General features: G+C 35.0%; 1 protein-coding gene across 1 annotated transcript in view; it reads right to left on the bottom strand.

The window, feature by feature from the left end:
* tsl (membrane-attack complex domain containing protein torso-like) overlaps positions 1 to 15,661 on the bottom strand; it is a 182,328-nt gene extending 166,667 nt beyond the window's left edge. The window contains exon 1 of the mRNA XM_081738922.1: positions 15,138 to 15,661. Within this exon, the coding sequence (XP_081595048.1) occupies positions 15,138 to 15,189 (52 nt within the window). The 5' untranslated portion in view covers positions 15,190 to 15,661. The remainder of the gene's footprint in view (positions 1 to 15,137) is intronic.
* Positions 15,662 to 15,868: the final 207 nt, after the last annotated feature.

Genomic DNA, 15,868 nt, shown 5'->3' with positions numbered 1-15,868 from the left:
TAAGCAATGTTTACTTTCTCTCGATAGGCAGAGGTTTGCGTTAAGAGGGAATAATAGAGAAACAACTTTCCATATGCTTATATAGTCGCTGTTATTGGGAAGAGATTACAGAAAAAGTAAGTATTGTAGTCTTCAGTTCATAAACAGAAAAAGAAAGTATTGTAGTCTTCAGTTCATAAACAGAAAAAGTAAGTATTGTAGTTTTTAGTTCATAAACAGGAAAAGTAAATATTGTAGTCTTCAGTTCATAAACAGAAAAAGTAAGTATTGTTGTCTTCAGTTCATAAAAAGGAAAAGTAGGTGTTGTAGTCTTCAGTTCATAAACAGAAAAAGTAAGTATTGTAGTCTTCAGTTCATAAACAGAAAAAGTAAGTATTGTAGTCTTTAGTTCATAAACAGGAAAAGTAAGTATTGTAGTCTTCAGTTCATAAACAGAAAAAGTAAGTATTGTTGTCTTCAGTTCATAAAAAGGAAAAGTAGGTGTTGTAGTCTTCAGTTCATAAACAGAAAAAGTAAGTATTGTAGTCTTCAGTTCATAAAGAGAAAAAGTAAGTATTGTAGTCTTCAGTTCATAAACAGAAAAAGTAAGTATTGTAGTCTTTAGTTCATAAACAGGAAAAGTAAGTATTGTTGTCTTCAGTTCATAAAAAGGAAAAGTAGGTGTTGTAGTCTTCAGTTCATAAACAGAAAAAGTAAGTATTGTAGTCTTCAGTTCATAAACAGAAAAAGTAAGTATTGTAGTCTTCAGTACATAAACAGAAAAAGTAAGTAGTATAGTCTTCAGTTCATAAGCAGGAAAAGTAAGTGTTGTAGTCTACAGTTCATAAACATAAAAAGTAATGGTTGTAATCTTCAGTTCATGTACGAGTATTTCTATTTTAAAACAGGTAGCAGTATACAGTGTACACCATGTGAAGAAATTCGGTTTGGTTTTTGGTAATCCAAACTCCTTAACGAAGTAAATATTAGAAAATCTAGGCTTAAATATAACATTTTACTTGAAATTAAATTTAGTATCCTTTAAGAAGAATGTATATTTGAAAATAGAAAATATTTAAAGCTTTAAATTTGTCGAGCAGAAACTTTCATGTTAGCGTAGTATTCCACGGACAAAGTAGTATCTTGCATCCTGAGCATTCCACTAACCCACTAATCTTAACAGTACTGGGAGTAGTATATCAAGTAAGGATGATATCTATAATTACTCCAAAAGGAATACCAGAAGAATCGATTTTTGATTGTCCATATCTTGAAATTAACTACACTGAGAAAAATCCGTTCTCCGGACAGCGGTATATTGTCTTGCTTACTACGGAAATCAGTACGAAGCATACGTTATATGCTACATAGGCATTGCCCTTAGATGTTACATCGTGCTGTTGCAGGATGTTTGACATCTAAAAGTTTTCCGTATATCACATGCATATAGTTATGTTACCTTCGTCAGCTATATGTTATATACGTCCATTTGTATGTGAGATCCTGACCGCCTATTTTGTTTCATACGGAAAGTACGTATAGATGGAACACTTATACAGAAAGTATTATAAAACATGCGTTTTCGGTTATACGTCTGCTGTACGTTAAGTCCAAAAACTACACGAATTACGCATGTAACCGACCTTTCTAAGTACGTCAACCACACAATTTTTTCTCAGTGTAAATGGATGACCTCCATCAACGTACTCGATGCCCAAATTTTGGCCCTCTACATCATGGCCAAAATTGATGGTGATCCATCAAGCAATTCGTGAAATTGTTTGTCTCCCGGACGAACACATGGACAGGCAGAGTAAATATATAAAGACGTTTTGGGTAAGCCACACTGTTTAAAAATTCAAAGAATTTCTGTAATGTTTCCTTCAATTTTGATGGGTGATTGCACTCAATTCCACTTTTAAATGAAACTTACCATTTGAGGTATGGTATATTTCAAAAAGTAGGACGTTTCCTGGAAGAAATGGGTAGAGAAATGTGAACAACAAGAATTTTTTTAGGAAATCTAAAAATGAATGAAAAAATTGCAATCTTGGCCAATAATTATTTTTTGGAGCAGGAGCCACAAAATTTTTAAAATGGTCCCTAAATCGAGTTTTCGGATTTTCTTTAAGCACACCATACTGAGTTAACTGATAGTTTGGGTTTGGCTACACTATATGTAGTTCTCCAGATATAAAGCCAACAAGAAAGTTTTTGTTGAAATATATTGGATCCTTTCAGCCAGTTGGATCAGGGACCACATTTTTTTTTTTACGGCCCCTAAATCGAGTTTTCGGATTTTCTACGGAATAAGCACACTATACTGAATTAAGTGATAGTTTGGGTTTGGTTACACTCTATATGTAGTTCTCCAGATTTAAGACGTATCAGAAAATTTTTGATTGAAATATATTGGATCTTTTGATCCAAAAATTGTTCGAGTTGTTTCGAAATATTAATTAGAAAGCAAGTTTTCAAAGCCTGCAGTGAAACGTGTGTCTATATTATTTCGTACAACAATACAGCCAGTTCATAGTATATACGTACAATAGGTTATTTTTCAACGTAGTCTCCATATATCTGTTGAGGCACTTGTCGCATTGTCGGATGAGTTTGAAAATTCCCTCTTGGTAAAAATCCTGCCCTTGCGTGTTCGGCTACATTGTCATAAAGTTTTTTTTTTTTTTTTTTTTTTTTTACCTTCTCGTCTGAAGCGAAGTGACGGTTTCTGAAGTGTTCCTTCAAATGTGAGAACAGGTGAAAGTCGCTTGGAGCGAGGTCCGGTCTGTAGGAATGGTGGTTGATGATGTCCCACCGAAACTGCTTCAACAGCGTGGTGATCTTCTGGGCTGTATGCGGGCGCGCGTTATCGTGAAGGAAGATGTCGCCCTCGGTGAGAAGTCTTTGGACGTTTTCTCATGATTGCTTCTCGCATTCGTGTCAAAGTCTCACAGTATCGGTCAGCGGTCACATGTTTTGCCCACAGAAATTGAATAACTGAGCAGACTTCTTCGGAGACCAGTTTTCTAAACGAGTCGCCATTTGTGTTTACCTACAACTGACGCCGTATGTGGTGGGTTGATGAAACTCTGCCAACTCCATGTATTCAAATTATCGTACACTCCTCATTCCTCTATAAAGACGAAACTCCAGAAATGGCCTTGTAACCTTAGTTTTTGATCCTTCCTCGTATTATACACATAAAATTTCCTTTTGATATATCAGAGATCCTCAGCTTAGTTTGGGATTCATCAAACTATATGAGCTTCCATCAAGAATGAAGCAGAATTTCTGTTCCCAAAAGTAGTAATACTAAGCATTTGGTCACGAGGAGCTTCTCTTAATTTTCATTTATAACTAAACTACCTTTGTTCCTGTGTCCTCTATTGATTAGCGGGTTTTATTTCCGCTGGACAAAATTTATGTTAGAACTATTAAAGTTTCATAAGGGTCATAACATTTCGTTAAAAGCATAAAACTTTTGTTAGAACCATAACATTTTCATTAGAAACACAAAATTTCGTAAGAAACATAAAATTATCGTTGGATAAAAAAAATATATTAGGATCACAACATTTTTGTTAGGACAATAACATTATTGATAAAACGATCAACTTCTCGTTCTTGTATTTTTTTTTTTTTTTTTTTTTTTTTTTGGTTAAAACATGTCTTGAGGCTCATCAGAAGCTACCTGAATTAAGAAATAGCGAACTCTGGACTACAAAATCACAATTAATGAAATTATAAGCTCTTGAAATTATGATAATCATGCCTCAGCTTAACGTGCGCTATTCTTCATAAGGTGTAGTGCAAGAGTTCGGTTCCCTAAGCTTGTCGAAATTTTGAGATCGATTCTTTTTCACTAGTATAAGATATTTCGCTTCTAGGACCGTTCGAAATATGAAAAAAAAAAAGAGCTATATTTATTACAAGCCTATAGTTTCTTATAGATGTGAAAGGTAGAATTCAGTATGGAGCAATGTTTTAAACATGTGAAAATACCATATAAAATAGTCATAATAAACACGGAATAGTGTTTAAACCTAAGAATAGAAAATTAAAAAATTCCATTCAATTTCTGTAGATAATAACATACATAGCAAGTGCATGTTACTAATGAAACTCTTGTAGAAGGCTAAGATTTGTTTTTTTTTTTTTTTTTTTGTTTCTGGAAAACGAAACAAGACAAAAAATATCCAAGGTTGTGCACATGTGAAGGATATATTCAAGAATACTATAATTTCTATAATTACAGTAATTAGTATTATATATTGCGATTGTTAAATTGGCGGAAGAGGAAGTATACCATAAGGTGTCGCGGAAAACAGCTTTTTATATAAATTGTGTCATTCGCTAAATATCATATATATATTACAGAGCATTTAAACCAACACGAAGCAACTGATTGGGTACGAATTTGCCATAAATTTAAAACCCACTTCTATTGGTTTACTTAAATTTAAATTTTGTATTTATGAAAATCCGTACCGATGATACGATATTGAATAATATCGAATAATATTTAATAATATACAGATGTACGTTAAGAAATGAAATCTTTGAGTTTAACGTCCCACGATTATGCCCGTTAGGCTAAGGAAGACGATGATTAAAGCAAGTCAATGATAATGGAAGAATTGGTGGAATGAAAAAGTGGGAAGAAACGGGAGTACCTCGAGAATACCCACGAGCACGATGTTGTCCACCACACACCTACTTTGCTGAAGATCGAATCAGGGACCCCTCACATTTAGGTAAGCGCTCTATCACTGAACCATCATGCTCCCTAGCTGTAAGTTGAGATGAAGTAGAAGTGGATAGAGCTTGTATGGATTAAGAGCTTCGATTGAACATGGGTCATAAATACTTTTCATTATGATGTGTTTTTTTTTGGGGGGGGGGGGTCATAAATACTTTTCATTATGATTTCATAAATACTTTTCATTATGATTTTTTTTTTGAAAAAAAAAATTGTACTGAAAGTCCAATGTAAACGACAAATACGCTAAATTGTATTTTCAGTTAATACAAATACCTAACAACTGTGTCGGTGAACCTTTCATGGACATATTAAACTTACAATTTATTATATTAATAACTGAAAATTCCGTTAAAATTCCACTAAGTACTCGTATCTATACCCAGTGATGATTTCGCAAGATTTCCTGAAGTAGTATTGCAAAAATGCTAGTAACCTACGAGAGCATGATTGGAGATCTGCCCCGGGGAATTTCTCCCCAGGCCTCCCCTGAAATCATCATTAGCTATGCCCACTTTGCCCTATCTCTGGTTATCTGCTTCACTCAGCATTACGCATTTTTCGTTTTGGGGCTGCTTCTACGATCAACCTATTAACCACAACTGTCACTATACCTATTTATATCAAAACCTTTCCTAAGAAACAAGTTTTGTTCTAATCTCAAATAATTGGTAGATATTCCTTAGCGTATACGACTCGAAGCTACAAGAGCCATTAGCAGTGATACGTGTCCACTTATCTGTCTAAAAAAAAAAAAAAAAAAAAAAAAAAAAAAACTGTCCATCGGGTTTACCACAATCCAGAGACAACTGATTACACACACCAATTAACTTCTGGTTTTAATAAATGAGTTGACTTATAAAATGCAAACAATCTCTGTGTTGTCAGTTCTATATTTCCTTAGTATTATTCACTTCGGCCCGCTACCAGCTTCGTCCCCAGTGACTCTATATCAGATTTAAGCAAAATTTGTTACGATTAGCACCATTACTGATAATTAGAAAACATCGGTTCCCATGAAGAAGCTGAGTTTTGTGACCAAACTACAAGTAAAAAACAATAAACTTGCTTGAGAAGTCCATAAATATCAACAAAACCAAAGCTCTTACAACTGGATATTTTCAACTAGATGATGCTCCACTACATTTTACTTTGAATGTTCAGGTCTGTTTGACATAACATTTCCAGGGCGATTGTTAGTTCGAAGTTTAGTTTTCCTTTTCAGCATCAAGGCTGTATGATACGTAGCCATACAGTTTAAGGCGGAATTTATAGCATTGTAACGTATCCAATGCTAAATCTGGGACCACGTGCACCAAAAGCATGCGCAATGCCCACTAAACCAGTCATTTTCTAATTGACTTTTATAGAATCGCGCTTTTACAATTTGAGGAAAGCAGAGAAATTAGAGTAAAGAAAGAAGGAGAGGGGGAGATAGATTGGCAGTGTACGCATAGTCACGAATTCACGAATAGTATGACTAAAACCTTGACTATGTTATAAATGTTCTTGCTTGCTTGTCGAAATTGTCCTTTTTATCATCAAGTTACCTGTCAGTTCCTTTCCCTCTCTCTGTGGTTTGCCGAGAAGAGAAGCAGAAAATTGTGATATGTGACAGAGCTCAACCAATCAGAAGGGCTCCCCGGGGCGATGGAACGTCAGAAGAAACCTTCTAATCTGGACAGCATGTTCATCGGATCTTACTATGTGTGGGGCTATGACCACAGAACGTATGGATGCTTTCAAGCTATGTGATATCGCCATCTCCGAGAGAACATTAAAGGTATCATTGCAGCAATATAATCAGAAATGTGTCTCAAGGCTGTACACGGGGTACAGATTTCAGATTTTTTTTTCTGTTTTGCGACCTTATGCAACATCGAGGTTATGGGGAACGGGATCTACTATTAATAGTGGGTTCTGAACCATGATCATGGTTATCCACGGATGGGCGGGCCGTCCCTTAATTTTTACTGTCCCTCTCTAAAATTTTCACGGTAGGCTTGCAAATTAACTATAATATGGTTAGATCGCCCCCCTAACGTCTACCAGCCCCCATCATGGAAATTCAACCTCATAGTATAGGCCATTTCCCACCATACAATCTAGTTTCAAAGCAAGCTAGATCACAAGATCACTCCACTGGCTCCAGCTTCAAGAAATGCGTTGATGTCGGTAGAAATTCGATGAAATAAAGATAGAATAGTCCCAAGAATGTTAACATTTTTCAAATTACTCTCCAAACTAAAACTAGAGGCTACTAAAGGTTATTGTGTTTATATGCGTGCGTTCAACTGGACAATGTGCAATCAGTTCATTGGATCCAAACACTCAAATTGCGTCCCCACTAGAGATTGAACTCAAGACGACGCACATCAAAAGTGAACACACACTTACTATTTGGCTATTCACAAGGGAAGTTCGGGGGAAAGCACTTGCCTGCAGAAAACTAAGCATGCCATTTGAAAGACCAATTCATGCTGATTACAACAAGCTAATAAAACTTCCTGTACGGTTGAGGACTTTTCGAGAGATTGCGATTGCCATAAATATATAACCGAAGTATTCTCTCCCACAGCGAAGCCTGATGGTTCGAACTTGCTGCTGCTTGATCACTAGGGTCCATTCACAGACAAATTGTCTATTGCAAGATGGATGAGGATGGCAAAGATGTAATGGTTGAGAATGCCAAAGAACTGCACACGATTTGTACAACCATTTGATGTGTCTGGATTTCGACCAATCAAAGATTATGGCAGGAGATTTGTACATAGTATGAAACTTCTTCATCCAGTTGTGATGTACCAACGAAACAATCAAATAAAGTTCGTGTCCATGCTAATGAATCAGTTCCGATCACCGTGATACATTGGATTGTTTCAATTTGCGTTCCACGAGGCAGGTTACCGAACAAATTATATGCCTTTTGAATCCCTGTCGAATTTGCTTTTTGCTTTGGTTATGCGAACTGCTACCTTGACGGATGTAACGCAATTGCACATATAAAATGTTCATGGTGTAAGGAAGTATTTTACCCACTGGCGTCTCTGACATGTAAAATTTGGAGGTGGGGGGCATCAAAGGAAGAGATTTAAATGGTGCTACCTAGCCCAACCTTTTTATTATCTTCGATTCCATTTGTTACCTTTCTACATACCTTCACGGACCCCCTAAAGCAGTGGTTCTCAAACTTTCCGATAACGCGGATACCCTGTTCATTCGGAAAGTGATCTGCGGACCTCCTTGCAATGCTATCTGAAATTTCACATTGTATTAAAAATTACATTAATTAGAAATTACCACTGACAAGAAAAAGATCAAGAAAAATAATGCAATGAATAATTTATTCTAAAGATACATGATCGTTTTCTAGTGAACGAAATTTCAATTGAATATATAGTAACTCTAAAGACTTACTTCTTAAAATCCACTTGATAAACAATGTTCTCAAATGTGGGGTCACTAGTGTGAGGAATGAAATTCTTTAGGTTTCTCCATAATTGCATTGAAATATGAAATAAGTTTAGTCACCATCAATCTTAGGTCCGATTCCACATTAAGGTGATTTCTCTTTAGGGTTTTAATACTGCAAAGAGCAGAAAAGATCTACTTACATAAGTAAGTGGTGGAGAAAGGTATCAAATATTGCAATGCCTTTTTAGACAAATCCTTACTTACAGCGCACACGCAACCAAAAGCTACAGAGTTCATTTTCTTTGAAAACGTTTTTCCATGAAGTATCGCAGGATAGTTCCAATAGCTGTTCTTATTCTGTGTTAGAGAGATTCATACCTTGTATGGCATGGATTTCTACATTATTGAAAGGATTTTCAGTCTAACCATTGGTTGTGGGACAAGAAAATATTCTCGAAAACTTGTATCTAATGTGTCCTACAAGTATTCCCTGCTTTCAGCAGAGAGTTTTTTCACCTGAAGAATGAATGAAATCCTTGAGCACTAAAAACGAATAATCATTGTTTTGTACTTGTACTGCCCACAGCTGCAGTTTCTTAATCTTAAAAGTGCTTCTTGCATAACAGCTGTGAGTTTCATTTTATTACAACACATATCAATTTTTAGGCATCAACCCCACTTTGAGAACCATTGCCCTAAGGTATATCAAGAACTCTGTTATAATCTTTTCACATCTTGAATATTACATTCCAAATAAATATAATTATTAGACTATTATTTATATGATATTCTGTCGTTAGTAAATAAATTAAATTAGAATAAAGTATTGAATACTTTGTACTTCAAAATATTGGGGGGACGCGTCCCCCTCGCCCCCCGCCAGAGACGCCCGTGATTTTACATGTGTCATTTCTTCATAGAACAGATGAACAGTAGTGATCAATTTTGATCTCTAACCTATCATTATTGTGAACAGTATAATGACTAATTTGAACTAACAAACCCGTTAGTTATTGCAAAAGAGTTTTTTCTGTTATCTTCGATAATTTCAATTCGTATGTCAATATTCGTTGCTAATAATGTTGTTACTTAACGCGTTACGAATCTCTCGAACAGTTCTCAACCGTACGGGAATTTTATTAACTTGTTGTAATCAGCATAAATTGGTCCTTCAAATGGCATGCTTAGTTTCGCTGTAGGCGAGTGCTTTCTCCCGAACATCCATTGTCAGAAACATAAGTACTGTTGGAGAGTTCAGTTTATTTTCTATTTATGCCTTAACAAAATTAAATTTAATAAAAGTAAATTCTTCAATATTTTAAATTTAAATAAAGGGTTCGTCGGAGATAATAGAAGGAAATCTCTGTGTTCTCGTAATTGGAGCAGAGACTCAAGCCAGCTGGAGATAGTGTTTCCCCTACATCCGGTCTATGAAGGCTAGATTATATTGCTTCCTCTCGCTCTTGATAATATTCTTTCATTCATGTTACCTGACACACAATATGGAACACACCATGTTTGTAAACAATTCTAACAGAAGCCACCATGTTTTATAAAGTGTATACATAATGTGTTTAAAGTCTATGTACTGTCAAAACTTGATGCACCATTGTATTTTATTAAAGGATTGGACCGGTTTTGAATTATATAGCAACGATTGATTTATATATTCTTTCCATCAGCAAATATATACACAGGGTGACAGTCAGATGCATACCCAGAATTTCAAGGGGAGTTCAAGTTTTCAATTGCATATCCTTTCAGGACACGCGTGACTCAGGATATCAGGATTCAGGATAATATATATATATATATATATATATATATATATATATATATATATATATATATATATATATATATATATATATATATATATATATATATATATTAAACTTTTATTTTTCCATATTATCTTCCTCAAGAGCGTTTAAACTCTGAAAACCACCTTGGGTACGCCACTGGTGACAGTGAGTCTATATAAAGGCTAAAAAAAAAAAAAAAGTGGAAGAGCTTATGTACAGGCTTATTCAATAAACCTGGCCACCCATCTCTCTTTAAAAAGCCATACTCTCGGGTTTTCGAGTTGCATATATATGCGAACCTAGATCTTATAATTTTGTATTTTATTCACGTCGTATAAAGAAATATGGTGGATAGATGATGTTAATTTTAATATAAAAGTTAAACTAGTTCAGAAATTTAATAATAAATATAAACAATTTTTGGACATCCAAAACAAGTTTAATAAAGAAAAGCGAAGTTCAAAAAATGATTTTTTTTTAAAAAAAGCACGAACTTTGTCATACATATATAAATTGTCTAAGCTAGTACTTATTTTTGATGGGTTCATATGAATTTTTTTAAAATGCTGAATCCGCTGATAAAGTCATCAGGAAACGGGAAATTGAAATTAATCAGGTCACAACGTTATAGTTTATTTTTAGGAGAAAAACATAATAACTTAATTTCACACAAACCCGTGTTGTAGCAGCAAAATGATGCTCTGATCCAATTCGTTTTTTTTTTTTTTTTTTTCGCCTTTTATAAACGTTCTAAAGCGAGCATATACTTCTCTTTCGCCATTACAATGAAAAGTTAGACGGCATAGCGAAAAGATTATTTCTGGCCCAATGCTATGAAATAACTGCATGTATGTATATACCATTTATAAACTTCTTATGACAGGTTGAAACAAGTTTTGCTAAGTAAGCTGAGGTGTTGGTTCTCAAAAGCCCATTGAGTTATTTTATTTCCTGGTACAATAAGATGTCAAAGTGCACATGATCCTTTTATTTTGAATCCTACGGCTAGTTTCCGGTAATATAGTGTGTGTGTGTGTGTTTGTAATGGATTATTCCGTGTTGTTGAGAATGTAAGGAGAAACATCACACTGAAATCACTGAAATTTAACTGTATGTAAAATCGAAGGGGAATCTTTCTGTCATGAAGGAAAGACGACGGAAAGATGTACTGTTTTGTATCGCAAAGAAAATACTGCACTTCGGTAGTAAATCATGATCATTGGTGCATCGCATTCTGTTATAAAACTATAATGTGATACCGTATTTTTTTTTTTTTTAACCAGTGCAGATCAGGATTTGGTCAATGGAAAATTAAAATCTTACTAGGAAGACTATACTGCAAAGTATTAAATCAGCTTTATTTAAACATTCAAAAATATGGTTCACGTAATTTTCTACGTCGTAAAGAACAGCGAAATGACTTAAGTGCCACTTTATAAATTAGGAGCTCAATGGGAATATAGTCATTGGTTGGTTGGATCGGAGTTTAGCGTCCCTTACAGCACCGAAGCTATGCAAGACGTGAACCTCCATCTTGATGTAGGACCCGAATCAGATGAGCTTCCACCCGGAATCGAATCCCAGTCTCACACGTCGAAGACGCTTACGTTAACCACATAGCTACAGGTAAGCTAAAGGATATAGCTCTTATAGATCCCCTTCGATATATATATATACGTGCAAAATATTTGTCATTCTGGAGCTATAGCTCGCCAAAACTATCGAAACTACACAGAAACAACCATAACTCGAGAACAAAATATCAGATCAAGATCGAGTGAAAACACTTAAGATTATTCCAATGAGCATACATTCCATTAATTTACTAGTGGGTGTAAAGCAAGGTTGACGTAAGAATTGGTCTTAATGGAAGGAAGAAGAAGTAACGATGTTGAATTAGAAATTGTAAAGTATAGCACATTTAACCTCCATTGGTATATTACTGGTATACGACTACGGTATACTATTGGTATACGACTTAAAATACTAATCACCAAGTCTTGTTAATCAACGTTAATGTAGACAGTTTATTTTAAAGTTTTTGTAACGTCCAGACATTTTCTTTGGGGGGAGGGGGACAGCTCCAAAATAAACCAAATGTGGACTTACGTGTAATTGGTCTCTATATATGCATTACAAAGGAATTTGCTTTGCCAAAAAATCTCCTTTAGGCCGGTTATACATCATCAAATAGTCCATCGAATATTGTATCAAATATTTCATCAAAGTAGAATTTGAACGTGTATGATACCAAGTTGTATGCAACTTTTGTATTGGTTACAACATTTGATACAACTGTTCTAAAATAGAACAAGTTCTATTTCTATCCAACATTGTATCAAAGAAAACAAACGAAAACCACTGTGCGGTGGCGTTAAACGTGGACACGGGAAGCAATTGAAATGCTTATTGAAACTTACAAGCAGCATCTTGTTTTGTATAACTGAAGAATACTACAATAAACACAAACATAAAGAAGCCTTGGAAAAAAATTGTGGCTGAAATTAGGCTGGCAAAATGGCAAGGCCAGAAACGACAGGTTGGTAAACATTCACATTTCACATTCACGATTCATATTTCCAATTGCTCATTTATTTTAAGATTTACGATTTAAACAGCTTACATTTAAATAATTGTCTCAAGCGAGCATCACGTTGCACTCGTATACCTACCAACAAACGTAACAATTGAATGAAGAAATGTAAACAAATGAGCAACAAAATTAAGTTTTGTATTTGATCATTTATAGCGCGTGTTCAGCCAACTTATTTGATCAAATGACTATCAACAATAAGTTTGATGGAAAACTATGACCATGTATAATAGGCATTAAACATTTACTCTATTTGTCCGTGTGTTTGTCCGTCCGGGACACATGAAACCTGAAGATCTACTTGATGGATCACCATTAACAGTGGTGCCCACCCCCCCTTATGTCCATGACGCACCCCCCCCCAATTGTCTACCCGTAGGTGTTCTTCCATGAAAAAAAATCTTCTTTTCGATTAATTTTTACAATCCCTCAAACATATTTATACAGATTTTTAACCCCCCCAAATATTTCAATGACGCACTTTGCGTCATAGCCCCCCTTGTAGGCACCCCTGCCATTAATTTTGACCAGGATGTAGAGAATCAAAAGTTAGGAATCGAATTCGTTAATGGGCATAATCCGTACCAGTTAATCCAAAGGAATGGACAATCAAAATCGGTTTCCCATAGACTCCTATGGAATTAATTATGGATATTATCCTTGCCTTATAGCTACCCGCAGTGCTATTGAAATTAGCGGGATAGCATAACACTTAGGATGCAAAATACTAATCTGTCCGTGGAATACAATCCTGAAGTGAAAACTAATGAGTTTCTGCTCAACAAATTTAACGATGCAAATATTTTCTATTTCCAAATAATCATTTACCTTACTAGAATTTTTGAGTGGGAATGACGAATGAACGATTATGGAGTAATAGGAAAGTCAGTACCGATTCAATTTATCCCCGTCACCATAAATACGACTGCTCAAACGCGGAGTGCAAGCAACAAATGCGAAAACGACTAATATAAGATAAAAAGCGCAACTAAATAGAAATAAAAACCAGAAATAGTATATAAAAGAATAAATGTATGAGATAAAAATATATACAAATAACAATAAAAATTGAAAAATTAAAGATAAAATGTAGTAGCGATAAATAAAGGAAGAAAGTAATAAAAAGTTCAAAGAACGTGAGCAACATCAAAGTCGTAGATAAAAGTAAATACACGACAAACAAACCAATATCATCAGTCAATGCAATCAAGTGTACAAAGCACTTCGTGACGTTCCCTGAGATTTGAGTATTCAGGACATTTGATAAGAATGAGCCGAATACTCAGTGGAACAATATATTCTTCACAATACGGACAGTTCAAACCGCGGATCAAATAAGTATGCGTCAGATAAGAGTGTCTGATACACAAACATGTAAGGAGCACTTCATATTGGCGACTAAGGCGAGAGAATGTCTACCATTCTCCAAGAAGTGGCTTCTGCGTGAAATTTATTTTCATTTGCGGTCCCAATTTGCTTGCCAATGAGAACACATCAAAGTGTGAAAATAGCTAGAGAGATCGAAGCAAATAAGACTATATCCAACGCAACCTTGGTCAAGGCGGCATTCTTGACAGCTGTGTCAGCACGTTTGTTTTTCATAAGGGAACTGAAAAAAATGCTCAAACTTCAATTTTTACGTGGTATACACCGTGACAAACCAAACTCATTCACGTGGTGACATTGCTACTTGTTTTATTTTATTTTTTCATATATCCTTGTAACGATTCCCCAAGTTGGTCGGTTTGTTTCCGAACACCCTGTATACAAAGTTCACATATAATTATTTCTCTGATTTGATTCAATTTGTATTTGGGCAAGATTTTAACATCCATCTCTCCAAAGATTTTAACATCTATATGTGCTTATTAAATATTATTGATCTTTTACACACCATTTAGGAAAATATATTTATAAAAAACGAATAGGAATATAGAAATGTGACATCACTTTAAATATTATTTAGATCCAATTATCTTTCGTATTGAGACCAGTGCCGTGCCGTGGAAATTCAGCGCACGGGGCGACAGTATATGACGGCGCCCCCATACATATGAGTGAGGTCGACAGATCAGTCGCGAAGAGCCACCGTGGTTGGCGCGAAGCATAAGAAAATTTTCAAAAATTAACTCTTCTTTTCCGTGATTTTGAACACTTTTTTTATTACTTTTTCCTTCCATTTTATTATATATGGGCACATGCATTTTCTTAACATGAGTAACATTATAGGACTACTTCCTAAAGCAGGAAGAGGATAAATCGAAAAAGTATAAATCTAACCCTGGTCAAATTAAATATTAGATTGAAAAATACTGCTGTTGATCTAAAATATTCCAAGTAACTTTTCCTCTCTCTTTTTTATTTTTCTCTTCTCTTTTTCCTCTAGTTTTTTTCGTCCCCTTACTTCGGTGCCCGAGGTCGTCCCACCGCTCGGTCCCCACCCCCAACCCCACGGTACTGCACTGATTGAGACTGACGCAGATCACCAAAAATATTATTTCCATAATACCTTTTACGTACAGTTTCCCTAAGAAACAATTTTACACCACAATAAGTAGAGACAATATTTTAAATGTGAAATACGTACCTTTGTGAGAATGTCGAAGCAATGCTAGGCGATATATTTGCTCTTCCTTCATTAAAAGTAATTAAGTAATTTAGAAACACTTGCAAGCCGAAGTTAAAAAAAAAAATTCACTTGTAATAATTACGATAAGAAATAATTATATATTGTAGTTCACTCATAGTGTCGTTGATGTCTTTTTTAAAAAAGAAACACACACACTCAGAATCTACTTTCAGAATTTTGTTTTCTTTCACAAGAACATAAAATAAAACTGATAAAATAAATAAGATAAATCACTTTCAGGACTTGGCACGCAAGATGATAATAATTAAAGAGATTTGTAACAATGATTAATGCGTAGCATGAAATAACATCACCACCCGCATAATGAATGAGGCAAGCGATCAGAACCTCATCGTCTTGCGAAATTGAGAGCTCTTCGTTATTACCCACGATGCGGAAGTCCTTTGGATGGAGTAGCGCTAACCACAGCTAAGCGATCCGGCATTCTGCTATGTCATCAGACTTCTAACAGAATGAAATAAAAAAATAGAAAAAATTCAATCCCCTCGTGCTTTAAAAGATGATGATAATGACAACGAAAGAATTCGAACGAAGTCCATTTTGTCACAGTGTTGCTGGTGTGGTGGTGATTGCAAAAGTTTTTTTTTTTTTTTTTTTAATGTTTTTCTGTTTGTGTTAAAACTCTAGTGATGGGAACTTTTCCGTTGATACGATATCGTCGTTCGTAT

This window comes from Thermobia domestica, chromosome 14 (genome assembly GCF_964235325.1).
Source record: "Thermobia domestica chromosome 14, izTheDome1.hap1.1, whole genome shotgun sequence".
Classification (NCBI taxonomy): Eukaryota; Metazoa; Arthropoda; class Insecta; order Zygentoma; family Lepismatidae; genus Thermobia; species Thermobia domestica.
The sequence above is the reverse complement of the archived record's forward strand: the minus strand, read 5'-3'. Positions and strand labels throughout refer to the sequence as shown.